This window comes from Sinohyriopsis cumingii, chromosome 13 (genome assembly GCF_028554795.1).
Source record: "Sinohyriopsis cumingii isolate HCF-2022 chromosome 13, ASM2855479v2, whole genome shotgun sequence".
NCBI classification, from domain to species: Eukaryota; Metazoa; Mollusca; class Bivalvia; order Unionida; family Unionidae; genus Sinohyriopsis; species Sinohyriopsis cumingii.
The window spans coordinates 50202354-50229937 of NC_142973.1; the positions used below are offsets into that span (position 1 = coordinate 50202354).

The 27584-nt window shown below is 34.5% G+C and overlaps 1 protein-coding gene across 1 annotated transcript in view; it reads left to right on the top strand.

Moving 5' to 3' along the window:
* Nucleotides 1-27584, top strand: part of LOC149785525 (BBSome complex member BBS2-like) — a 78877-nt gene that overhangs the window by 13685 nt on the left and 37608 nt on the right. Inside the window, exons 4-11 of the mRNA XM_089979330.1 lie at nucleotides 6091-6216; nucleotides 9857-9919; nucleotides 11689-11766; nucleotides 16468-16572; nucleotides 20368-20454; nucleotides 24353-24430; nucleotides 26164-26221; nucleotides 26856-26953. Of these exons, the coding sequence (XP_089835456.1) occupies nucleotides 6091-6216; nucleotides 9857-9919; nucleotides 11689-11766; nucleotides 16468-16572; nucleotides 20368-20454; nucleotides 24353-24430; nucleotides 26164-26221; nucleotides 26856-26953 (693 nt within the window). The remainder of the gene's footprint in view (nucleotides 1-6090; nucleotides 6217-9856; nucleotides 9920-11688; nucleotides 11767-16467; nucleotides 16573-20367; nucleotides 20455-24352; nucleotides 24431-26163; nucleotides 26222-26855; nucleotides 26954-27584) is intronic.

Genomic DNA, 27584 nt, shown 5'->3' on the forward strand with positions numbered 1-27584 from the left:
AAATTCAATTGATCTGAAGAAAATTATAACTCAAAATCTGACTACGATGAAATAACTTGACATCAGTGTAAAAAGCCCAAAACTGAGAAATCTCTCTCTACGCATCTCTATTAAAACTAACAAATGCACAGTAATGGAAAAACTAGAACTGAGAAATCGAAAGGGGGATATCAAGTGGTTGTGTTTATGTCACATACACCAAAAATGACCCTGACAACAACCAATCATTTCAAAATAAAATAGAACTTGTTTATGGAGGTTGCAACAAATTCTGAAACAAGGTCGGGATTTAGATCAACACCTGGCGTTTAAGAAATGATTCAAGTCAACTAATTTTCTGGAAAAGTATTATCTCCAGTGAATACATTTACATTATAATAGCATATAATAGAATAAAAAGTGTAAAACTGACAATCAATTAAATAAATATGAATTAAATCAGATATATGCAACTATATATATATATATATATATATATATATATATATATATATATATAGTTAGAGTGTATTTTTATATGCCATCCATAAGATGGGGCATATTATATTATGATGTCCATCAATGCATCCATGTGTTTGTTGCCATTTTTTTTTCCTGCACAATGACTCCATTTCTTTGCCATCAGCAGATGCCACATTTTTTGTGGATGGCTTTCACTTGGGGTAAGAAAGAACTCTGTTGATTTCAAGGTCCAAAAAAGGACTAAAGATATGTCATGTGATTGGTAAGAAGAGCAAAATGATTTCCACATAATAACTCAAGGTCTCTACGATCTACATTTAGCAAACTTTGTAGATTGCTTGTACTTCAGGTAAGAAAGAACCCTAGGCCATCAATTTAGGGTTAAAATGTCAAAAAGTTAGTATCACTATGATTGAAAAGAGGCATATTGTTTCCTCACAAGAACATCACAGACCTCAACCAGACTTTCCAGATTGCTTGCACTTGGGTTAAGGATGAAGCCTATCAGTTTTAAGGTTATAAGATTGAAGGTCAAGGTCACTGTCACTGAAAAAGGAAAAATGGTTTATGTATAAGAAAATTCACAGTTTGATTATGAACCTTTACCAGAGTTTATGGATGATTTACAAATTTGTTAAGAAAAAAACAACTTGATTTTGTGTCAAAAGTTCAAAGAGCAAGGCAACTTTGAAAGGAAATGTGTTTTTTAGTTAATAATTTTATACATTGACTTAAGGTATGGAAAGGGCCTATTAGTTTGCAGGTAAAATTTTCAAGGTCCTTTAGCAGAATAACGTTTGTTCTAGAATAGGTTCCTTGACTCAAGTTTGTGGATGGCTTGAATGTAAGGCAGTAAAGAAGCCTATTGATTTGGTGTATAAAGGCCAGATATCAGCCATGGTAAGTCTGATAACAATATAATTGGTTCTGAAAATTAAGTTTTTGCTCAAGACCACATGCCTGGATCAGAGGTCAAGGTCATCAACCCTTTGGTCAGTAATCTACTAAGTCAACCATAACATCCTCTTGCCAACATCAAGCAATATACAAAATGGTGTGGTGTATACTTTACCACGCAAGCATGTTCATATGGTTTAAATAAGTTAGTTATTCATGAATTATTCATAGTAGATGATCACATAAGGGATTGGAGCTTTGCCCAGGGAATTAAAGTTTAGTGGCACCAACATGCCTATCATTGGAGAGGGGTTCTTCCACCATACATGCCTTGACTTTGTCAAATTTCTTTATTTTATTGGCACTTTTACCTTACACTGATCACATAATTATGTAAATTAAAATACTTTCAAAGAAGTTATGAACTAGATTGTTATTTTTTTATATTTCATCTTCTTGATGTTTTATAGATAGTCAATCTTAAAGGACATATTTATCACTAAAACATTTTGAAATTAGAAGAATTTGTTGCCTGATTGGACTTTAAACTGTAAGAACTCCATGTAGCCTCATCTGTGCTGATGATCTCTTACTTCCATCTTGCCTCAGATTTTTTCAACTGAAATCCATTGGACTACTTCAAGATGATGAATTCAGAATCAGATTACTTGGGAGTGTTATCAATATTTCAAGAATAAATGATAGTTTTTCAGCTGACCTTTCTTTTTAACAACATTTTTTCCTTGTAAACAGGAATATTTTTTATATTTATATGAAGAGCATGGTCAACATGAATTAATTTAGACTAATTTTTAACTTTAACAGAATTACTGGATAGGGTTTTGAATTTAGACTTCAATTAATTTCATTCAGTCTGTTAACTCAGTGAATTCCTCTTTTGTTGATTTTATATGACTGGATTTGTTTGATGTTGGTTTCTTGCAGTTTTTTCAAGACATATTTCACAACTTTGGGTTCAGTACTACAATGATCATCCTTAACTCAGACAGGGATCCAAATGAGACTGGCTTTTGTTATTTTGGTGAATACAATAACTGTCTCACAAAATCCAATGCAGTTGTTGATAAATAGTTTCATTCAATGCATTTGTTGTACTTTATTTAAAGGAATTTTTTTCTGAAATTTTATAATTTGTATAATATGTGTTTTTCTATCAGCAGTTGTTATTTTCATTCATGCCGGTCTGCCATCAAATATGGCTTCCATTACAAAAAATAGAAAAAAATCTATTAAACAGCCTCTTCTAAAAAATTCTTAACAGAATTTGACCTGATTTGACAAAGCATTCTGAAGGGGGCTTTCAGTTTATTACAAATGAAGATGATCTGCCATCAATATGACCACCATTACTATAAATATATAAACCTTTAAATAACTTTTCAGAAACTTTCCCAAATGAATTTTACCAAGTTCAGCAGAAAGCATCCTAGCTTGAAGTGCTTCCAAATGTATACAAAAGATGCCAATTCAATAAGGCCACCATTACTGAAAATAGAAAAACCTTTGAACATATTCTCATGAACTACTCCGCAGAATTAGACCAAATTTTAAAGAAAACACCCTGTCATCAAGGTTTTTTTTTTTTAGAATTGATCTTTGTAAAAAATGATGCAGATCTATCATCAAATGTGACTGCCATTGCTGCAAAGAATAAAAAGCTGAATTTGACCAAATATGTCAGAATACATTCTGACCTGCGATTAAATATGGCCACCATTATTAAAAATGGAAAAACCTATTACTAATTTTTCCTCAGAAAACAAAATTTGACTCAAACAGGGTTTCCACACTACTGAGAAATTGGGAAAAAGTTGGGAGAAATGATAATTTTTTCCAGACGGTGAAAAGTCTTTGAATTTTGCAAATATTGATGAAAGTCGGGAAAACCCAGGAATTTCCCTCCACAGCTTGACACACAAAACAATTACATAATTGAGTCTTAACTGAACTGATCGTGAGTTACAGTTATTGAGTTCTAACCATAATATTACGAGGTTGCAGTATGGATAATTACGGTGCTTGCCATAAATATATTTGTTGAGACAATCCAAATGCTCAGTGGATTAGGGTTTGTCTGGTAGACTTTTTGTTTCACACACAGTTCAGTACCAATATATTTTTTTATTTGGAAGGTATGAAAACCCATCTAGCATCACAAGAGGAGAACATGGTGGCATTATAGCATAGCCACTTAGCGAATGGACTAGCAAACTTAAATGTTGTTAAATCGAGTTATACCTGCATAAAATTGATATGAAAATTATTAAAATCATTATGTCTTTCATCTGCTGAGAGATGATAAAATTAATGTGTTGATGAAATTTGAGCTGGCACTTGCGATTTTGATTGCTAGTCACATGAGCACATAGAATCTCACAACCGTCATTTTCAAATATTGTAGGAAAAAATATTATATCATATAATGGTTGTAATAAAATTACAAAAATGAAAGAGCACAAAATTCTCTCTATATTTATTCCGAGACTTGCTTCCAGAGTTTCGTTGTATCACGTGACTACCACGTTGATATGTGCTCTCTCACGCCGGGAGCATTCAAAGCAGGAAACCAGACTACTCTGCTTGATGAATCAGACTGGCCAAGTTTCGTGTAGTTGTTCTCGAAATAAATATGTTGAGAATTATATGTTCTTCCCTGTTTTTACAAAAAGTATCAGACTTTGATTTAATATAGCTGAAATTTTGTACAGTGACATTAAAAAAAGAGTTTGTTGTTGATATTACGTGGCTATTGGACTTCCGATTGTTTGTTTTTTTATAGTTGTGAAGTCATGTGACTATTAACTCAAATGGCGAGTACCGGGTCAATGCTGAGTTTCGTCTAGTCTGTCAGCAGATAAAAGACATAACAAATATAATACTTGCCATTTTTGAGAAAATAAATAATTTTCCTATTGATTTCATGTTGGTATAAGTCGATTTAACATAGTTTAAATTTGGTGATGGCAGATTCCACATTTTTTATATGTAAATGCTCTGAACCCACACTCCATCCTAAATGTCCAAATGTGAAAAATGAGGTTGAAATATTCGGAGGAAACCTGGATTAGAAAAATGTAGAATCTCTGAGCTGAACTTTGGTGCAAAACTAATACTCAGTGACATGTAGCTTGAAGCATTGGTTTCAGATCTTAAATAGAATGTAGGAGAAATGGGAAATGGTCATCTCTTTTGTTGTATAGTAATCAACAATAAGAGCCCATGTATGAATACAGGTTTTGGGACTGGTTTACTAAACTGCAAGAATACAAGTTGATTTTACAGAAAATTCAGTCCTTGTTTATACAACAATATATAATTTTGAAGGTCTTTTGTCAAAATTTAAATCAATCCTTTTGTAAATATCTTTTAATGATGGAATTCACAACCAAATCATCTAAAAGAGTTTAGGTCAGTTGAAAAATCTTGTTTGAGATTTTATCGACACACATTAAAATTCAGGGTTAAACTTTTTCCGTTACAAGATAAGATTCTAATATTTTGCATTTATTGTTTTTTTTCCATACTGTGATAGGAAATGTTTACTTGAAATGTATAACATGCACATATATTGCTCTAGAATTCTTTAGAATTAAAGGCTTGAAAGGAAACAAAATAATTTATGCTCATTATGTTGCTTCCATGTAGTTAACATAATGCATGTCAGCAAAGTAAAGTTAAGATTTGTATTCTGTACATTGAAATAGCTTTAAATGCCAATTTATAGGAATATAGTCAGATTTCTATCACGCGACTCCTTTTGTGGGTATTTGCCAGATGATCTTTTCTGACATATATGTTTTTGAGAGTCTTGAAAGAGAAACATCTTCAGATTTGGAAAATGCATGTTTTATAATCCAAACAGTTCTTTAGTTCCATTCAGTAATGGTCATATGTTAACCTTGACAAAACTAATTTCATCCTGGAAAAGACCTGGAAATTTATATTTAGAAAAGCGTGGGAACCATGCTCAAAGCTTTCAGGAGTAAAGAGCTTTTAAGCTTATACAAGTGATATTGATTTGCTGTTAGCAAAATTAGAAAAATCTTTTAGCAAATTCTTTTGAGAAACCACTCAAAGAAGTTGACCAACTTTGACAGAAAACACACAGGCCTGAAGAGTTTTCGGTATTATACAAGTGGTATTTATCTGCCATACAAAATGGTCACTTTTAATTATTTGGCTAAATAATCCTGCTGTACAAAATGCCACCAAACTGGACAAAAAGGAGCCTGGCATTCAAGGACTTTCAAATGGTAGATATGATGTTGACCTGCCCTTAGATTGGTGACCAGTCATAAAATACAGATAAAGATTAAAAAAATAGTGAAACCTTGAAATATTTAATTTATGGCATGCAATTGAACAGGGCCATAAGGAATGTCTGCAGAAAATATCCTACCAACCCCGATAACTTGGTCAGACATTTGGCTATTTACTGGGCAGATGTTTAGCCAGGTGAGTGATCTCAAACCCACTTAGGCCTCTTGATTAAAAATAATATGTTATGAAATTTCCTAATTCTTTGAGATTCAGATCAGTTTGTTTTGAATTTGTTCTGTTCGTAATTGCAAATTTCCTAATTTGTCTGGATGAACATGTCTAATTTCTCATCATAAAATTCCCACCTAGTTATGCAGGTCGCTGGTGCTTATCCTTCATTTTTCAGGTTCCAGACTAACATAAATTATTTCTGTTTTATAATCTTAACAGACTCCAGATGGAACCAATGCCATTGCGATAGGGAAGCTGGGGACCATTGACCAACCCATTGCCATAGTGGGAGGAAATTGTTCCTTGCAGGGCTTTGATCAGGATGGGAATGAACGTTTATGGACTGTATGTATTATTTAATATAATATGCTTTTGTTAAGGAGACTAAGATTGATTGTTGTTGGTAGTGCTCTGATAGTTGTCTTTAAAAGACTCTTAAAGGACCACAGAATTCTATCCTTTATGGTCAGTGCATTTTTGCATAGCCTCTGTAAGGCAGAATATATCATGTTACGATCTTGTTAATCCATCCATACACCTGTCCATCTGTTCCTTTTTGTCTGAGCACAATAACATGAATTTTCCACTATCTAATGTTACCAAACTTCTTTTAAAGCAATTTGTATTTGGAGCAAGGGAGAAACCCATTGATTATGGACTTCAGAGGTTGAAAAACATGGTCACATGGAAGGTTAAACATCATGGTCACATGGACTGAAGAAGGAAAACCATTCCTACATAATAACTTGATTTGTATGTATACACCTTAGCCAAACTTTATAATGGCTTGCACTTGAGATAAAAAAAAACATGTATTTTTTGGGAGTCTGAATTCAGCATCACAGTAACTTTAAAAAGGATGGCTTCTGCAAGACATTTTGAGTGCTTTTTCATCGTCTTTGACTAAACTTTGTATGATGGCTTGCATTCAAGAAAATGATAACACCTGTTCATTTTAGGGGCAAAAATTCACAGGGACTGAAAGAAGAAAAATTACTTAAGTTCTCTACCACATGCCTTTGCTAAACTTTGTTGATGGCTGCATTTGAGACAAGTAAGGTAGTTATTGATTTTGGGGTTAAACAGTCAAATGTCAAGGTTAGAAGGACTTAAAGAAGAAAAATGGTTTCCACAAAATAAATCCAGTCCTCTGCCAAAAGTGATGACCAAAACCACAAAGGGTGGCTTACTTTTGGGACAAGAAGGGCATCTATTGATTTTGGGTTACAGTCACAGAGACTGAAAGCATAAAAATGGTTTCTGCAAATAACAGTAAAAACATAGTAAAATAAATTCATGGAAGTTCTTTAAGAGCGGTGAACTTTTTCTAGTGTTTTCCTATTCGGCAATTGTCACAATATTCGTGCAACAGTTTCATAACATCCTGTCATTAGTATTTTCTTCTTTCATTTCTTTATAATTACAACTCACAAATATATTTCTACAGCAGAATTTTATATGGAAATCAAATCTGTAGGACACAGTTCCGTGTTTGCATATTATACAAGAGGCCTCCCTTTCTGGCAATGGATTACCTCCCTTAGTAGGTATTTTACTATACAGTATCAGCTGAAAAAGCATTTCTTCCTCAGATACATTACTCAATCATAAGAAGTAAATCCACACCATTGCAGATTGGGTTCTTGCAAGTTAAAAGAGCTGTTTACTTGGTGTTTTGACATGTTTTAACAACAAAAGTGCTAAGAGCAGGGTTCCCACATTACTGAGAAATCTGGAAAAAGTCGGTAGAAATGAAAAATTTTTCCGACTGTGAAAAGTCCTTGAATTTTGCAAATATTGATGAAAGTCAGGAAAAACCCAGGAAATTTCCACCACCACTTGACGCCCGAAACAATCATGTAATTGAGTCATAACTAAACTGATAGTAAGTTATATTTATCGAGTTCTAACCAGAATAATTGAAGAGTGCAGTATGGATCATTTGGGTGCTTGCGATAAACGTATATACTGAGTCAATCCAAACACATATTGGATTAGATTCGTCTAGTAGACTTCTTTTTTCAAAGTCAGCTCGATATCTACATCTTTCATGGAAGGTATGAAAACCAGTCTAGCATCACAATAGGTCAATATTGTGGTGGCAAAGCGTAACTGCTTGCCGGATGGCCTAGCAAACTTTAAACATTGTTAGATTGAGTGATATATGCATGAATTTGATATGAAAATTACAATTTTCTCAGAAATTGTGAGTATTAAAATCGTTATGTCTTTAATATGCTGAAAGACGAGATAACACTATGGCATTGATGAAATGTGACCTGGTACTCGCAGTTTGCTTTGCTAGTCACATGAGTACACAAATCTAACAACCCACATTTTCAAATGTAGGGAAAAAAATAAAACAATTTTTAAATGAAAGCCGTATACTGGTTGTAATAAAAATGCAAAAATGAAAGAACACAAAATTTTCCATATTTATGCAGTGTGACCCTGCTATAGCACGCTCCTTTATAACATGAATTCAGATCTAACACGGTCACGGCATGGCTCCCAAAAGTTTACATACATGTATTTTTCTCGCACACGAAAAAGAAATCTTTCTGAATAGTATGAAAATAAATGTAAAAAGTTTTTTTTATCATTTTGGGGAAGAGATCATGCATGAATAATACAAGACGATCGTGGAGTGGCTCCTGAAATTTTATACATGTTTTTCTCGTACACAAAACAAAAATTCTTCTTAAAAGTATGAAAAATAAAGTCTCAAGATGTGCACCTTTCAAAAAAGTGCTAGCTCCACTTGGTCATTTTCACTTCCTGAACTTCAGAGGTAAATTGTATAAAAAAAGAGCCGATAACTTTTTTTTACATTTTATATATTTGGTAATTCATTCCTTTCACTTTCAGAAGTTGGTATTGTCTAGTCTGGCAAAATTCATTTTCTCTATTTTAATAGCTGCTATGGATAGTGTACTTTAGACTAATTCAGGCTGATTTTTTAGCACAAGGGAGCAGTCATTTTAGTTAGCAGTGTGCTTAGATCATGTACAATTTCCAAAAGTACAATAACCAAAGAAATATCATCCACATTACATTAATGTAGCATAGAGGTATGCCAACTTCTCTCCATTGTGCATGTTTTAAATGCAAAAAACTTCATCTTACATACGTCAGTCTCTCAAAAGTACATAATAACTGGTGAGCGCCCCCTTACACATGATACAGTAGTTCTTGAATAGCCCTGATTTGCACATAATACAGTAGCCCTTGAATATCCATGATTTTGCATATAATACAGTAGCCATTGAATAGCCCTGATTTGCACATAATACAGTAGCCCTTGAATAGCCCTGATTTTGCACATAATACAGTAGCCCTTGAATAGCCCTGATTTGTACATAATACAGTAGTTCTTGAATAGCCCTGATCTGCACATAATACGTTAGTCCTTGAATTGCCCTGATTTAAACATAATACAGTAGTCCTCGAATTGCCCTGATTAAACATAATACAGTAGAGTTTGTTCTTTACCTATTATACCAACAAAACAAAGGCACAGATAAAAAAAGAATGTTTCCATCTATAATTTTCAGCATCTTTAATTCATTCAACTTTGTCAACATATGCCATAAAATCAGAAGCATTAATTGGATAAAGTTATGCAGGACACTGTTTACCTTGACACCCAACTTAAAATACAAACTTTTGTGGATATTACATATGTATAAAAAATGAAATTAAATCCACCAAAAATATTTCTGATTTTACAGTATCCTTCATATCATTCTGATTCTTTTAAAGAACAATTTTATCCTAGAACCCAATTTTCAATTATGTGAGTGATTTTGAGTTACTAGTATCCTATCCTAGGTTTTCCAATATGAGTCAGAGTTCAATGTATATCTTCCTTACATCAGACCAGAATAGTTCACGTGATCCCTTATCACTGCTAGGTCAGAAAAATATCAGTGACCTACTTTTCTCCCATGGTTCAAAAATTTTAAAAATTCTTTTATGTTTTCAGGTGACTGGTGACAATGTCTGTTCTCTGGCTCTAGTTGATTTTAACAATAATGGACAAAATCAGGTAAGCAGCCAACTTCATGAACTTCAAACATTTCTATATCTTAATACATACTACAGTAGAAATGGTCATTTTTAATTTTGCGAGTTTTTCTTGGTCTGATGAACCATATTTTTTATGTGTGTTATTTCAACTTTTGTGGTTTGGCTGGTTTTATAACATAGTAGTATATATATTTGTAGTTTTTAATTTTTATTGTCAGATTCATATTACCAAAAAAAAAAAAATTGGACTACTGCAAAAAACTACCCATTTTACAGTACTAAGAGGTTTCAGTGATTCTTGATTTTGCAGAAATATTAGACTTTTAGTGAAAATTCCACCTGCTGATTTATTTTGACAAGATTCCAGAAAATGACAATTATATGGGAAAAAATTTTGAACAGACATTTACTATGAGGAAACAGGTAGGGGAAATAATATACTTCAGCACTATATCAAAGGTTCCAAGAATATAGTTTCTTAATGAAAAAAGCAATATATGTAACAAGAAACCAGTCAATTAGACAGTAAACAGGTGAAAAATGATGGCAGTGATGAAGAGATGCAGATCAATCATGACAAAAACTAATGTTTAAAGTTTTTGTCTTGCCAAAAAGTGTTGAAGCAGTTCAAGGTTTTGAAAGGTTGGGAGTGGATACATAATTTATTATCATTAGATCATAACTGTACTTAATCATGTGCAGGTATTTGTAGACATATAGTAAAATATTGTGATGAAATTAATTACTTTTAATGAACATGTTTTGCATTCCAGACTGGCTGCATAGATTCCCCAAAACTGTCACTATGATTTTATAATAAGCAACTATGTGGGTTCCCATCTGTGCCTGTTCTGCAGTGTTTCTTTCAAGGCCTCCTATAATCATATTGTATTTTTGAATATCTTTGACTGGCTCTCTATATTTGTCATGTGTTTACTTAACATTCTGACCCAATATTCTGAACACTCTTTGAGCTCTAAAATAAAGATTGAGTTAAAAAATTTAAGTATCTAGATGCAGTACTCGCTCACTTTAAGGCCCTTCATTAAAGCATACTTTTTGTTGTAAGGTCAGTATGGTCATTTTTGTTGTAAGGTTGGTATGGTCATTTTTGTTGTAAGGTCGGTATGGTCATTTTGTTGTATAGTCAGTATGGTCATTTTTGTTGTAAGGTAGGTATGGTCACTTTTATTGTGAGGTCAGTATGGTCATAGATCACGTTTTATTTGGTAAAATTATGTACTCATTATACAGCAGTTCTGTTATAGCATGTTATACTCTATGGTTTCCATGAACATTGTTATAATGTGTGAGGTCTGTATAATATTTGGAGAATATATTGATGGCATTGAAATTTAAAAGTCTTGGAAAGGATTGAGTGAACAGAATCCCAAAAGTTATGTGATTTTAACTTAATTCAAATTAAAGTAGCTGTTACAAACTAAAAAATTGCAACTCAAAGCTTGGCAGTTAACATATAATGGTCCTCAAAGGTAAAAGGGTAAGATTGATTTATTTTGATACTATTTTTACAATAAAAGTTGAATTTCAAGTTTATTGTTCTACACCTTTACCTGTATACATACACTTCATTATTCTTGTTTGAAGTGACATTACAACCAAAGACGAAAATGGACAAATAATTTATGCTGTAATTTATAGATAATTCTTGCATGGAAAGTCAATGACTGATGAAAAAGAAATTCACAGTTGTCTTCACCTGCTTCACTTAGGATAAATGATGCAAAGAAAACATTAGACCCATTTCTCTGTTCATATTTATTGTAGTTGATTGTGGGATCCGAAGATTATGACATTCGAGTTTTCAGAGAGGATGAAATTATTGCAGAGATGACAGAAACAGAGGTACGTTTCATGTTATATTGCCTTCATGCATAAACAACAAAGTAATGCTGTTTCATTTTCCAAGCAGTCTGCCACATACTTTTGAGCAGGAGAGTGGCATATTCAGAACCTGGCCAATTATGCTAATACAGTTTTAAATTCTTCCTGTAACATTATTGCCTAGAAGCCTTTATAGACTTAATAATAATATATGTAATTTTAAAATTCTGCTACAAGAATGTCAAAAGAAAGTTGTAAAAAAAATTATTTTTACATTCATAATTGCTGAACGATATGTTCTGTTCTAATTAATATATAATTTAATTTTAGATTTTGACATATAGTTTAAATTTTCTACGTTCCATCTATAAAGGCATACATTTCTCTCCCTGCATATTAACAGATGTCCCAGTCTGGTTAAAATCAAGATCACTGACATAATGAAGATATGACAGACTGAGATAGGTTATGTTCTGTTGACCATTAAATTCGGTAATCAAATTACGGCTTTTTCTTTTATGAAATTTGAAACATTTTTTCTAATGATAACTCTCATTAACACAAATATTAAAGCTTTATCTGAGAGGTTACAAAAAATAAGTGAACCAGAAAATCCAAGGTTGGCAGAACATGAAACTTTGTTGCTGTCTATTAGATCTACCTATTATAAGTCGATCTTAATTTTAATCCGATTGACTTGTATGTATGCATAATATCCATTAGATGTATTAGATATCTTATTTTTTGCATCATAGGAACTGAACAGCTCATTTCCAAGGTGGTCTTACTTAATTTAAAGGTTTTATCAGATATTAGGATGCATAGAGTGCCATTCTTTCTGATCTATTTATAGTTTACATTGTCATGTTATATGAACAATTTGTTACTATATGTTCACTTTTGTTCATGGCATGTAAATATTTAATGGATTTTGTGGTTACAAAGAACCAGAATTCCAACTTAAAATGTTTTTGCCATAAATACCATTTCTGTCAGGGACTTATAATTTACCATATATTCCCTAATTAACACACTTTGGGGCGTTACATTTTCCAGAGGGGGGAGGGGTGTTTATTAGAACACAATAATGAAAGCTTAAGTTGTTCTTCTGATGTATTCTTTTAATGACCATATGTACATCTAGGTGTCTTTCTGCCACTGATTTCAGCAACTGTATATATCAGTACGGTTGCGCGAGTTCAAGTCTCAGGCTCGGCTAGTGTGGGTACGTGGGAAAGCCTGCCAGTAGCTTCTCGTGGGTCGGTGGTTCTTTCCTGGGTTTTCCAGGGTTCTTTCTCCACCAGTTATACTGCCCGCCATGTATAGCCTATCTTGTGCTGAAAAATGGCGTTAAACCCTAGAACAACAACAACAACAACAACAACAGTTACAACAGTACAGTTAAATGGTCAAATGATTAATACATTTCCAACTCACCAGGTGTTTGAATTAGGATTGGCAAGTCTTTGAATTTGCCACCCAGCTATTTTGTAATGTCTAACACTACATGTGTGCCTGTGACTTTAGTTGTTGTTGTTGTAGGGTTTAATGCCATTTTTCAGCACACGATAGGCTATACATGGCGGCCAGTATTAATGGTGGAGGAAGAACCTGGGAAAACCCCGGAAAGAACCACCGACCCTCGAGAAGCTACTGGCAAGCTTTCTCACATACCCACATTGGTCGAATCCGAGACCTGAACCCACACAGACAGAGGTGAGATGGCAGTGATCTGTAACGGAGAGCGCTTTAGACCACTCGGCCACTCGGGGCCCCTGTGACTAATGTATACATTGATAAATACTTTGTAATAGTGTGTTCAACTGAGACTGCTGCAGTGTTTTTGTTGTAATCATGGATCTGAAGCAGACAGGTATTGAAAAGCACAGGTCTTGCACTTATCATTTAAACTTTTGTTCTTAAAAAAGGGAAGGGGGTGTTAATTAGAGTGGGGAATTAATTATGGACTATACAGTTAATACCAAGAAAATAACTTTTTGGCAAAACCATGGGGAATTATGTTGTAGAAAATGAAGGAAATAACAGGATGAAGAAATTATTTTTGGGCTTCGTTGTTTTTTTTTTGTTTTTTTTCTTCTTCTTTTTAAAATCTGAAATTTATACACTAATAAACTGGATCCTTCAAAAAATATAGAAAGCACAGTGTGTTACCATGTGAGTGCATCATCACTTCTGTCTAGAGTCTCTATGGCATTGCATCATCACCTCTATCTAGAATCTCTGTTGAAGTGCATTAGCACTTGTATCTAGAGTCACTTTGGCATTGCATCATCACTTCTATCTAGAGTCTCTATGGAAGTGCATCAGCACTTCTATCTACAGTCTCTATGGGAGTGCATCAGTAATTCTGTCTAGAGTTTCTATGCCATTGCATCAGCAATTCTGTCTAGAGTCTCTATGGGAGTGCATCAGCACTTCTATCTAGAGTCTCTATGGGAGTGCATCAGCACTTCTGTCTAGTCTCTTTGGGAGTGCATCAGCAATTCTGTCTATAGTCTCTTTGACATTGCATCATCACCTCTATCTAGAATCTCTATGGCATTGCATCATCACCTCTATCTAGAATCTCTATGGCATTGCATCATCACCTCTATCTAGAATCTCTATGGCATTGCATCATCACCTCTATCTAGAATCTCTATGGCATTGCATCATCACCTCTATCTAGAATCTCTATGGGACTGCATCATCACCTCTATCTAGAATCTCTATGGGAGTGCATCATCACCTCTATCTAGAATCTCTATGGGAGTGCATCATCACCTCTATCTAGAATCTCTATGGCATTGCATCATCACCTCTATCTAGAATCTCTATGGGACTGCATCATCACCTCTATCTAGAATCTCTATGGGACTGCATCATCACCTCTATCTAGAATCTCTATGGGAGTGCATCAGCACTTCTGTCTAGTCTCTTTGGGAGTGCATCAGCAATTCTGTCTATAGTCTCTTTGGGACTGCATCATCACCTCTATCTAGAATCTCTATGGGACTGCATCATCACCTCTATCTAGAATCTCTATGGGACTGCATCATCACCTCTATCTAGAATCTCTATGGGAGTGCATCAGCACTTCTGTCTAGTCTCTTTGGGAGTGCATCAGCAATTCTGTCTATAGTCTCTTTGGGACTGCATCATCACCTCTATCTAGAATCTCTATGGGAGTGTATCAGCACTTATGTCTAGAATCTCTGTGGGAGTGCATCATGACTTATCTAGAGTCTCTGTGAGAGTGCATCATAACTTCTATATAGACTCTCTATGGGACTGCATCAGCACTTCTATCTAGAGTCAATGGGAGTGCATCATAACTTATATCTAGAGTCTCTGTGAGAGTGCATCACAACTTATATCTAGAGTCTCTGTGAGAGTGCATCATAACTTCTATCTAGAGTCTCTATGGGACTGCGTCAGAACTTCTATCTAGAGTCTATGGGACTGCATCAGAACTTCTGTCTAGAGTATGGGACTGCATTAGCATTTCAATCTAGTCTCTGTGTGAATGCATCATAACTTCTATCTACAGTCTCTATGGGAGTGCATCAGCACTTCTATCTAGTCTTTGTGTGGGTGCATCAGCACTTCTACTTTTGAGTCTCTATGGGACTGCATCAGCACTTTTATCTAGAGTCTGTATTGGAGTGCATCAGCGCTTCTATCAAGAATCTAAGGGGGTGCATCAGTACTTCTTTCTAGAGTCTCTATGGGAGTGCATCATCACTTCTATCAAGAGTCTGTGGGTATGCATCATCACTTTTATCTAGAGTCTGTGGGAGTGCATCAGCACTTCTATCTAGAGTCTCTATGGGGATGCAATAGCACTTCTGTCTAGAGTCTCTATGGGACTGCATCAGCACTGCTATCTAGAGTCGATGGGACTGCATCAGCACTGCTATCTAGAGTCTATGGGGGTACATCAGCACTTTTATCAAGAGTCTCTGTGGGAGTGAATCAGCACTTCTATCAATAGTCTTTGTGGGGGTGTATCAGCACTTTTATCTAGAGTCTATGGGAGTGCATCAGCACTTCTATCAATAGTCTTTGTGGGGGTGTATCAGCACTTTTATCAAGAGTCTCTTCGGGAGTGCATCAGCACTTCTATCAATAGTCTTTGTGGGGGTGTATCAGTACTTTTATCTAGAGTCTCTATGGGAGTGCATCAGCACTTCTATCTAGAGTCTATGGGAGTGCATCAGCACTTCTGTCCTGCTATTCAACTAAAACAGCCATTAGAAGAGATGTCACTAGCAACTAGAAAGGAAAACTGAATGACCTGGTTATTGAACACCTAAAAGTGAGGTGTCTACTACATCCTCTCCACTTACTCCCCATGATACAAAGACACCAAAAACAAGAGGGGTATTACAATGGTATTTAATACCAGAAAATATAAATCATTTTGTCTGACCCATAATTTTCAGTAACAACACCTAGAATTAAAATGAATAATTTTGGATACACCAGTAACACACTCTGCCATTAAGAGAGGGATTAAGGTCTATGTTTAACAGGAGTTTAGGCATTATATTTTACAATCTAACTTCTGTACCAGCATGCATATGTTTAGAAATTCTTTGTAACCCAAACTGTTTATGTAATTTAGAAACTTTAAAATGGTTGAATCTGTACTATAGAAATACTATGTACTTTGAGAACATGTTAATTGTCATACTTACCTTTGTTTTCTTTACTGTGTAGACGATCACCTGCCTATGTCACATGGCTGGCAGTAGATTTGGTTATGCTCTGTCCAATGGAACAGTAGGTGTGTATGACAGGGCAGCCAGATTTTGGAGAATAAAGGTATGTTGTAATGAAACGATATTCTATGACTATTACATATGTAACATGCTATCTTTAACTTTTTATACCTCTGCCTTTAGCAGTTCACATGTCCATTCATGTTTTTGTCCAGCCAGCCTTCTTTCTGGCACCTGTTAGTGCAGCTAGTTTGAGAGATTTTTTTAAAAATATTACAATGAAACTTTGCAGATATTAATGTCATGACATGAAGATGCACATAATGTACAAGTCATGTTACTCTTACAATATTTGATGGCTACTTCCCTTTTTGTCTAGTAGCAGTGTATGACACAATCATGTTGACACAACTAGTCATGCAGTTTTGGATGGATTGCCATGAAACTTTGTATATATTCACCAGATGATGTACATATGAGCAAATTATTTTGTTTCTAAAATGAAATTTGATCATTGGTTGCACTTTTGTCAGTACTTTACCCATACACCCAAACAAGGTCATTGTGACATAAATGTTATGGTTTACTAACATGGGTTAAGTATTTGTATTTAGCTCATGCAACATAGATTTTTCTATGCTAACACAGAAAGCCCATTATGACCATTCAGTTGCAAGTAGGAACACCATATATGTTTTTTACTGGTAAACTTTCCATATTAATGCTTTTTTATATTGTATATTGTGAATTGTTACCCTCAGCAGGTTATGGATGTAATGTACATGTGATTGAGTATAGGAGTTAGATGAGTGGACTGCATGCTCTACATGTGAAGCTTCAGCTATAGTGGCTAATCATGGTAATTATTGATGCATGAAGTATATTTGTACTACTGGCTGTCACTCGAAGATTACTCAAAGTCTGTGTTGAACCACATTAGCTCAGTTGGTAGAGCATTGGACTCCTAACCCAAGGATTGCCAGGCCGATACCTGCCCATGACAGCCAGGGTTGGCTGTCTCCATGTGTCCTTGAGAAACACCCTTAGATCTCATTTCCTTGACATGATATAGCCACTATTGTGTTAAAAGTGCCATTAAAACCAACAAAACAAAATATTAAAGCCCGTTCCTTTCATCCAGTAAAATCTGGCTTGTTTGTAGGGGTGGATGATGGTTAAGATTTTAAGAACAGTGATTAAGAACAAAATGCAAACACAACAACAATCAAGGAGTATTATCAATTCACTATATTATGTCAACATTGATGTCACAGAAAATAATGTTCTTTATTGATGTTTTAGGTCTGGTGTGCCCTGTAATAGTACGTATGTATATGTGTGTGTGTGTGTGTGTGTGTGTGTGTGTGTGTGTGTGTGTGTGTGTGTGTGTGTGTGTGTGTGTGTGTGTGTGTGTGTGTGTGTGTGTGTGTGTGTGTGTGTGTGTGTGTGTGTGTGTGTGTGTGTGTGTGTGTGTGTGTGTGTGTGTGTGTGTGTGTGTGTGTGTGTGTGTGTGTGTGTGTGTGTGTGTGTGTGTGTGTGTGTGTGTGTGTGTGTGTGTGTGTGTGTGTGTGTGTGTGTGTGTGTGTGTGTGTGTGTGTGTGTGTGTGTGTGTGTGTGTGTGTGTGTGTGTGTGTGTGTGTGTGTGTGTGTGTGTGTGTGTGTGTGTGTGTGTGTGTGTGTGTGTGTGTGTGTGTGTGTGTGTGTGTGTGTGTGTGTGTGTGTGTGTGTGTGTGTGTGTGTGTGTGTGTGTGTGTGTGTGTGTGTGTGTGTGTGTGTGTGTGTGTGTGTGTGTGTGTGTGTGTGTGTGTGTGTGTGTGTGTGTGTGTGTGTGTGTGTGTGTGTGTGTGTGTGTGTGTGTGTGTGTGTGTGTGTGTGTGTGTGTGTGTGTGTGTATGTATGTATGTATGTATGTGGTTCATTGGTATGTCAGCATGATACTTGCTACACACTAGCCAATTCAGTTTCAGTTGTTTTAATTAAATAAGATTAAAACTTAAAATGCAAAGATGAAAAATTCCCTAATTTAGTTAGAAAAGGGTCAATATTTCATTGTCAGGATCACTTTAGACTAAATTTACTTTCTGTATGTTAATTAACATTTACAGTGGTTGCTGGAGACCCCTAAAAATTTGAAAGTGGCAAGCTATGTAAGCACAGGTTGCTCTGATTTTAAATAAAAGCATTTGCCTACCTTTGAATAAAATATATGGAATAATTTACAAGGAATTAGCCAAGAAAACATAATTCACATCCTTTAGATTTTACACACAAGATATGCACTGATACACAGATTGAAAGCAAAACCTGACCTTGCAGACTCCATGCTACTTGCAGATACCATGCTACTTGCAGAAACCATGTCACTTGCAGACACCATGCCACTTGCAGACACAATGCCACTTGACCTTTGCAGTTCTTCTCAATGTACATGTATATTTTGGCAGAAAAATGATATCAGTATATGATGTATTTATTTCCCAGAGCCTGTATGTTTCTGTTCTTTGTCTCGAGTCAAAAACATCAAGAAGTGATAACTATGAAGTGCTCACAGAGAGAGCAAGAATGCTTTAGCTGTTGGGGTCTTTAATAGATGCACCTACATATCAAGTGTATCTGTTTGACAGAATTCGGAATTCCACTCTGGAAAGCAAATTTCTAATCATTTTTTATCCAACTTGGAATATGACTTATATTATGAAGATCTTGGACAAGTTCGATAATAGCAAGATTCATACATATTAATGAGGTGTATCTGTTTGGCTGAGCTTGTCACCTCTCTGGAAGCCATATATCTGATTTGAATTTAATGAAACTTGGAATATGAGCTTGTATTGTGAAGATCTTTAATCATTTTGATAATGAGTGATATCCGTGCTTTCTAATGATGTGATCTTACAGCTTCTAATTTGCCGAGTTTCTTGTCACTTTGGAGGCCATCCTGCTGATCCGAACTTAATCAAAATTGATATATAATCAAATATGATGACAATTTCATGATTTTAATAGTGGACATGATCCACAGATATTAATAAGGTGATCTTGAATCTGATTGGCTGAGCTTGTTACCACTCTAGGGATTTATTTCCGATATCATTTTTTAGTAGCCTTGTTAAGTGGATGCAGATTGAAATCATCAAGAAAGATCTGTACATATTAATGAGATGATATTGTATATGATTGGCTGAGTTTGTTGACACTTTTCTTATCAAATTTGTATCAATTTTGCTACACAGACTTATATCATAAAAATATTTAGGGATTTTTATCATCATCAACTAGATCTTTGCATATTAAGAGTTGATCTTGAATATGAGTAGATAATCTTTTACCACTCAACAGATGGTATTTCTGAATAAATTCTATTCATATTTGGAAAACAGGCTAATATGATCGAGATGTTTGATGCTTGAAGTATATTTATTACATAGTTTGTATGAATATTAAACATTGCCCTTCATTTTTTTTTACATTTTTCCACTGCTCTCATCTGAAGGACACATCAGTATCATGGACACCTCTATTATATTTTTTGTAGAATTCATACATGTAATTGGTTCAGTGTGTTTCGTGCCTAATGATGATGCAGTGTTACATTACTGTAAGGCATCTCAGTATAGTATAGTGACTATGAACCCATTTCTGGACGTAATGTTATGATTCTAAACCTACCTTGAACAGTAACAAGTGACCTCCATTAAAGTGTGGTACACATTTTTGTCTCTCAGAATAGCATTAAAGAGGTGGACCACTGTATGTTTTATAGTATATGACCTAGTTAAAGTTCCAACATATAAAGTACTAAATACGTTTCTGTAGATAGAGAAAAATGTATAACTAGTATGTATAGAATATATTTAGCCATCCTGGATATCATTTTGATTTATTTTTCTCCATTCAGTCCAAGAACCAAGCTATTAGTATACATGGTTTTGATCTGGACTCAGATGGTGTTCCTGAGCTGATCACAGGATGGAGTAATGGAAAGGTATCAGAAAAGATTTGGATTATGATGTTAGCATTAAAACATTTTACCGATATCAGAATGGATAATTAAATTCATGGCAACAGAATGAATTATACACTATCAGAAAGATTGATAATGCCTGTATGAAATATCAATTCTCAGCATAATGTTAGACCTGTGACAATAATATTTTTCACTATATTTATTAACATGATTGAGGGTCTAGAATATGTTTTAATGTCCTAATTATCCATTTATTGGTATTGGTAAAGTGGTTGCACAGAATGAGATAGCACCATGCTTAATTTCAGAGGATTGTTATCCTCTAATTGATGAATCAACAGATCACCCCACCTGTGACAAAATTTTCATCATATTGCAAATTTCAGAAGATAGTTTAGCAGTACTTTTGTACTCACATATACACAGAACATTTCCCATAGCATTTAGGGCTGGTGACTCATTACCAAGTTTTTGTCAGTATTTACCACTGATGATTAGCTTCCATGGGTTTGCCATAACATTTAGGCCTGAGGATTCGTTACTGAGGGTTTGTCATAGTATTTAGGCCAATGACTCATTTCCTAGGGTTTGTCATAGCATTAGGCCTGATAACTCATTTCCAAGTGATTGACATATCATTTACACTGGAAGACTCATTACCTAGGGTTTGTCATAGCATTTTGGCCTGATGACTCATTTCCATGGGATTGTCAGAGCCTTGAGTCCTGATGTTTCATTACTGAGGGATTTTAAGAGCCGTTTAGGCCTGAAGACTAATTTCCAAGGGTTTGTCATAGCATTTAGGCCTAATGATTTATTTCCAAGGGTTTGTCAGAGAATTTAGGTCTGATGACTCATTACCTATTGTTTGTATTAGCATTTAGGCCTGATGACTCATTACCTATTGTTTGTATGAGCATTTAGGCCTGAAGACTCATTACCAATTGTTTGTATTAGCATTTAGGCCTGATGACTCATTACCTATTGTTTGTATTAGCATTTAGGCCTGATGACTCATTACCAATTGTTTGTATTAGCATTTAGGTCTGAAGACTCATTACCAATTGTTTGTATTAGCATTTAGGCCTAATGATTTATTTCCAAGGGTTTTTCAGAGAATTTAGGCCTGATGACTCATTACCTAATGTTTGTATTAGCATTTAGGTGTGATGACTCATGACCTATGGTTTGTATTAACATTTAGGCCTGAAGATTCATTTCCAAGGGTTTATCAGAGAATTTAGGTTTGATGACTCATTATCTATTGTTTATATTAGCATTTAGGCCTGAAGACTCATTACCTATTGTTTGTATCCAAAGAATGTGAGCAATAATTTTATATAAAATGCTTTCTTAATGAGTTGGTCAAACTGTCTCAACTCCGTAGACTAGTGATATGTCATTTTAGTGACATTGGACAGTAAACCATGTTTATTTTAATAAATGTGCCTGTTCTGAGTAAAGCAGATGGAGAACATTTCAGCATACATATGCATGCAAACCTGCCAGCCAGAACTGTTTTCCTTCTGAGATGAGTGGTGTCTCCGAGCCCTCCCATTACTTCTTGAAATTTCCCATGTCTCCAATTATTACTAAAAACTTCTAAAACAGAAATTCATCTGTTTTTAACACCTTGCTTCCAGTGTAGTATATTTATGGTAAAGAAATCTTTTGTGATCATGTGACTGTGAAATGGCTTAACTTGAAACTAATCATTTGATTATACTATATATGGTCAGTAGTAATTCAAAAAAGATTAAAGATAATAATGGATTATAGTTGGATTATGAAAGAGCTAAGGCAGAATGAATCAATTAACATTACTTGGATTCTTTTGGCAGCATAGGTCTGGATCTCGGTGTTTGAAGTTTGACAAGATTATACTTACTACTAATATTAGTACCCTGAACTTCCTTCATAAATTTATTGAGGCTATGACATAATTTACTAGATTATGCTGTGTGGGATCAGAAGTATGTTTGAAAGGATTCAAGATGTTAATGGATTATGGATGGATTAGTCATTACTAAAGAGCGCAAGTGGCATAAAACAGGTTGGTTTGGCATCAGTACCAAAATATCTAAGTATATATTATCTCCCAAACCTAAAATGCCAAAATCTGAGCAACCAAAATATCATATGAAATTCAATAATGGATGGAAACAGGAATCTGAGTGGCTGGAATCATGTTCAAATTGCTATGATTATACATTCTGCCATTCCTGTAAAGTCGATTTTAAGAAGAACTAATATTTGACCCTGATAGCCCCAATATTTACCAAATTCTGGCTTTCAGAAACCTGAATCTACCTACCTATTTGGCCAGTCTAGACCTAATACAGTAATAATATTAATAGATGTCCTGGTGTTTCTCTGACATAAGGTGCACTTTGTTTCTTATATGTTGGTTTCTCCCACAGTATCGTTGATTTGTCAGACTTATATCCTTTTTGTAGAAATGAAATTTGTTCATTACCCTATACATGACAACAAAGGTAATAGGATAGGGATGTTTTAACCAGTTTTCATTTTATACAAATACAATGTTTTATTCCAAGTTTACATAAGGTAATTAAGAATAGATGTTTCTGTTATATTTTTTTAAAGTCGGCATAATCTTTCATCAGCATTTTTTGAGATTCTCAAGTCTAATGGCAAAACAGGTGACTCAAAATTTTGGGTGCAAAAATTTATAATAGTTTCTCTTACGCATTAATTTTCTTAAATAAAACACGTATTCTGTTGTGATTGTATATTCAGTGGAACTTTACATATTAGTAGTATATATAAAAAAATTAGAAGATTATGCATGTTACTTAAAAATGCACATGAAAATAGGTTTCTGTTGCAGAGGTCACTTGATCCATTTAGTTTCAAGTAATTACTTCACCCACTTCAGCAGGTATTTTCTTTTTACAGACCCATCCGTAGGGATGTGGTAGTTATTGCAAGAATTAGAATTGGTCATAGTCACATAACTCACTCCCACATACTAAAAGGCAAATACTCGTCTGAATGGGTTTCTTGCAATGAACCATTCACTGTGTAACACATCATGATAGATTGTTTTGATCTCCAACCTTCACGCGATCATTCTACAATGTTCATGACATCAAGGAACTTTTCAAAATGTAAGCTTGTCTTGCATCTTGAATTTCTTGAAAGAAGTAAACATCTATTCTAAAATATAACTTTTATGCTATCACTTTGAGTATTTTTACATAACATACTTGCTGTCATTCTTACTAAGTACCTTTTTTTAATCTAATTATTCATTGACACACCATTTACATTCCTCATTGATCATGAAGTCTCATATATTACCTTCACATCTGATTGCTCGTCTTTTTAGTTGTTTGGTTTTATTATCACTGGTCAATAATGAACCTTTTATCAGCTGTCAATAATCTTACATATAACCTTTCTATGGTACTAAATAGCCTTACATTACTGGTACCCAATTAAACCACAATAAATCAATTAATCAGTCAATCAATCACCAGGTAGCATGACCCATTTGTTGAGTTTTATCATAATTAGGCTGTAGTTGTTAAGAAGTCAAGATAGTCTTGGCATTTGTCGCAGATGAACTCTCATTCACATAATTGTCTAATAGATGCAGAGGAAAATATTAATTTGGGTATTTTTTAATTTCAGTACACATTATTCATTAAAATAAATGACAAGCAACAATATATGATTATACATTCAATAACTGATATTGGATCTCAAAGACACCAGTAAACCTTGCCTGGGCAAGCAGAGTTATTAGGGAGGGAGTTTCTGTTGGAATTTGTACAGTACATTAGGATTGCTTCTGTATTGTTCAGTATCATGCTGGACCTTGCATGGTTCTCTGTCAATGTGGTGTTAGTTTCCTTTTTTAATATTTATGCCTGTCTTTTTGGATTTTTAGGTGGATGCTCGCAGTGACAGAACTGGAGAAGTCGTCTTTAAAGACAACTTCTCTAATGCTGTGGCAGGAATAGTGCAGGTATATAAGCTTTAATTAAAATTCAATTTTAGCTTAAACCTGTAAAGTAGTGAGTCTTATTGCACTGCATATATAAAAGCATTTACATGGATACACACAGCATCACTGTATTTCAATCAGCTTTAGGTCTACTGGTTATGGACAAGGAGAGCTTATGGTATGGTCTGCTGTCCATCATGCCCATCCATTAGCACAAAATTGTATTGCTGCTGCTTCTAAACTACATGGAAGATTGCCATAAACTTTACACACACATTTATCCAATGATCTAGTTGGTCCTAAAAGAAAATCACGCCACTGGGATATCTGATATGACCACCACATCATGACCACCAACATGGTTGCAACAAGAGTCATCTTAAAAATCATGTTTTTGTTGTTGTGCTTTCACCAAAAGGACTTGTGAATTCTTCATGAAAATTTGTCCAGTCTTAGTACCAATATGTCCATTACAGTGACCATCTTGAAAATTTTGTTATGGCTACTCTTCCTAGATAGAAAGTCTTATTAGCATTGGGTTTCTGCCATAAAACTTTTTATCATGTCAAGTTGGTCCTAAATGAAAATGGTGCCAATCTGACCTCAAATATGGCCTCAATGGTAGCCATATTGAAAATCTTGTTACTGCCCCTCCTAAATGGAAAGTCATATCAGTGTAAGAATGGAAAGTCATATCAATGTGAGGTTTTCACAAGATTGCTTCTTGTGCTGTCCAGTTGGAAAGTGATGCCGATCTGACATTCAATATGGCCACCATGTTGGCTGTCCTGAAAATCTTGTTATTTATATTCCCTTTGAATTAGTGTCAACATTGGGTTTCGACCAACAGACGTTTTATGATACCAAGTTGGTCCTAAATCAAAATGGTGCACCACAGACATCCAATATGGCTGTCATAATGAGTATATTGAAAATCTCTAGAATGGATTGTCATATTTGCACTTGGTTTTCTCCAAAAATCTTCTAATGGTTTCTACCTTGTCCTTCATGAAATGGTCCTATCTTAAATTTGTTGAAATTCTTTTCTGACAGTAGAGCATCAGTCCCATTAAGTGACTCTTGTCACATTTATATTTCATCCATTTTTTTCCTCTCAGAACTGAGCATGTTGAACATAGTTTTACTTCTAGTTTTCTCTTTACAGTCAGTGGTTATTACAGTAAAACTTGGTTATGTCTAACACAGATACAACATTTATAGTTAGAATGAAGCAAATCTACATAGTTTACCCAGTCAGGCATATTAACACATTCTTATCCACTGTATTGACTTCCACCCAGTGAAGCACAAGATTTTTTTTAATGCAAACTCAGTTAAGAAATTCTGTGATCATGTGCAACCAGAGAAAATCCTGGACGTTTTTAGGGAATATCATTTACAGAAGTTTTGGATGAATATTTTAAAGCGTTAATTATTATATTTCTTAATTTTTATTACTTATATACCTTTTAAAGAATTTTAACATCTCTATCTTTTATTTTTCTATCTTTTGTATTACATGTGTGCATTGATTTGGGTGAGTTTTTTTCTGAAGTGTTTTTGCAATTCTTTATAACAGAATTTAACTTTTGTGCTGTGCTGATATGCCATAAAACACCAGTGCATCCATCCATCCATCCATCCATCCACGCACGCACGCACGCATGCATGCACACACACATGCACACACATGCACACACACACACACACACACACACACATACATACATATATCAGTTTTATTCTGTTTATAGGGTGACTACAGGCATGATGGTACAGAGCAGCTGATATGTGTGTCTGTTGAAGGAGAAGGTATTCTTCTTTCTCTCTCTCTCTCTCTCTCTCTCTGTCAAAATAGCACAGGAAGACACACATAAACCTATACATTTATGCTTGATTTTGAATTGCTTGAACCCTTAGCTGTTTAAAAATATCAAGTTTTCAAAAGTTAAATACTCTGTATTTCACAAACGATTATTCTTATTTTAAGTTTTTGACATTAGTTAAGTACAGTTCTACATATTTTTGAGTAATGTTTTGTAAGAATTAAATTAATTTTTTTCATTCATATTTTACTGTTCAATTCAGAGGCATTATAACTTTGTTTAGCTTCATAATGAACCATATTATTGCTTTCTTACTGAAGGCTATTGAGTACATTAGATTATCCTTTACTCCAGTAAGGGGAGTGAGTACATTAGATTATCCTTTATTCCAGTAAGGGGAGTGAGTACATTAGATTATCCTTTATTCCAGTAAGGGGAGTGAGTACATTAGATTATCCTTTATTCCAGTAAGGGGAGTGAGTACATTAGATTATCCTTAATTCCAGTAAGGGGAGTGAGTACATTAGATTATCCTTTATTCCAGTAAGGGGATTGAGTACATTAGATTGTCCTTTATTCCAGTAAGGGGAGTGAGTACATTAGATTATCCTTTATTCCAGTAAGGGGTTTTAATCCAGCCTCAGAGGAAATGAGAGGAAATCTGATGGATACAAATGTGGAACAGGACACTATCAGAGAACTTAGTCAAAGAAAACAGGTGATATTTTTGACAGAGATATTTTTGACAGACTTGTATCTTCTAACCTAGCTATATTTAACTGAAAACTTTGGTGTAATATTTGCCCTTTAAATTAGATTTTTTTTATTCTTAGATACCGCATTGTATCCAAGGACAGTCTAATCTTATTCATTTTAATGGAAAATGATTTGCATTAAACCAGATGTAAATACTACATTGTTTAATCCGTTCTAACCATGTTTGCTGAAAAAGTCTGCAGGTGGAGTGCCAACTGTTGTGATCTCCCCAAAACGTTTATTTAGTCTTGCTACTGGTTTCCTTTTAGTTTCAACATTATTTATTCAACAAAAAAATAATTTCATGTATGATTTATAGCAATTATATTAAATATGGGATTCTATTGACAGCTGGGAACTTGTTGCAAACTCTTATATGTGATAGAGAAATTTTGACTTAAACTAAGTTTTATATAAATATAAACATATTAATATAATCAGTTCTTGTATTTGTAATTATTTCATATATAATATAATAGTGAGAGACGATGGAATACACTTGTGTGATTTTGACCTGACTAGTGTGTATTAATTTAAAAAACATTTTGATAATTGTATGAAAGTTTGTGCTGCCATAAATATTTACATGTTAA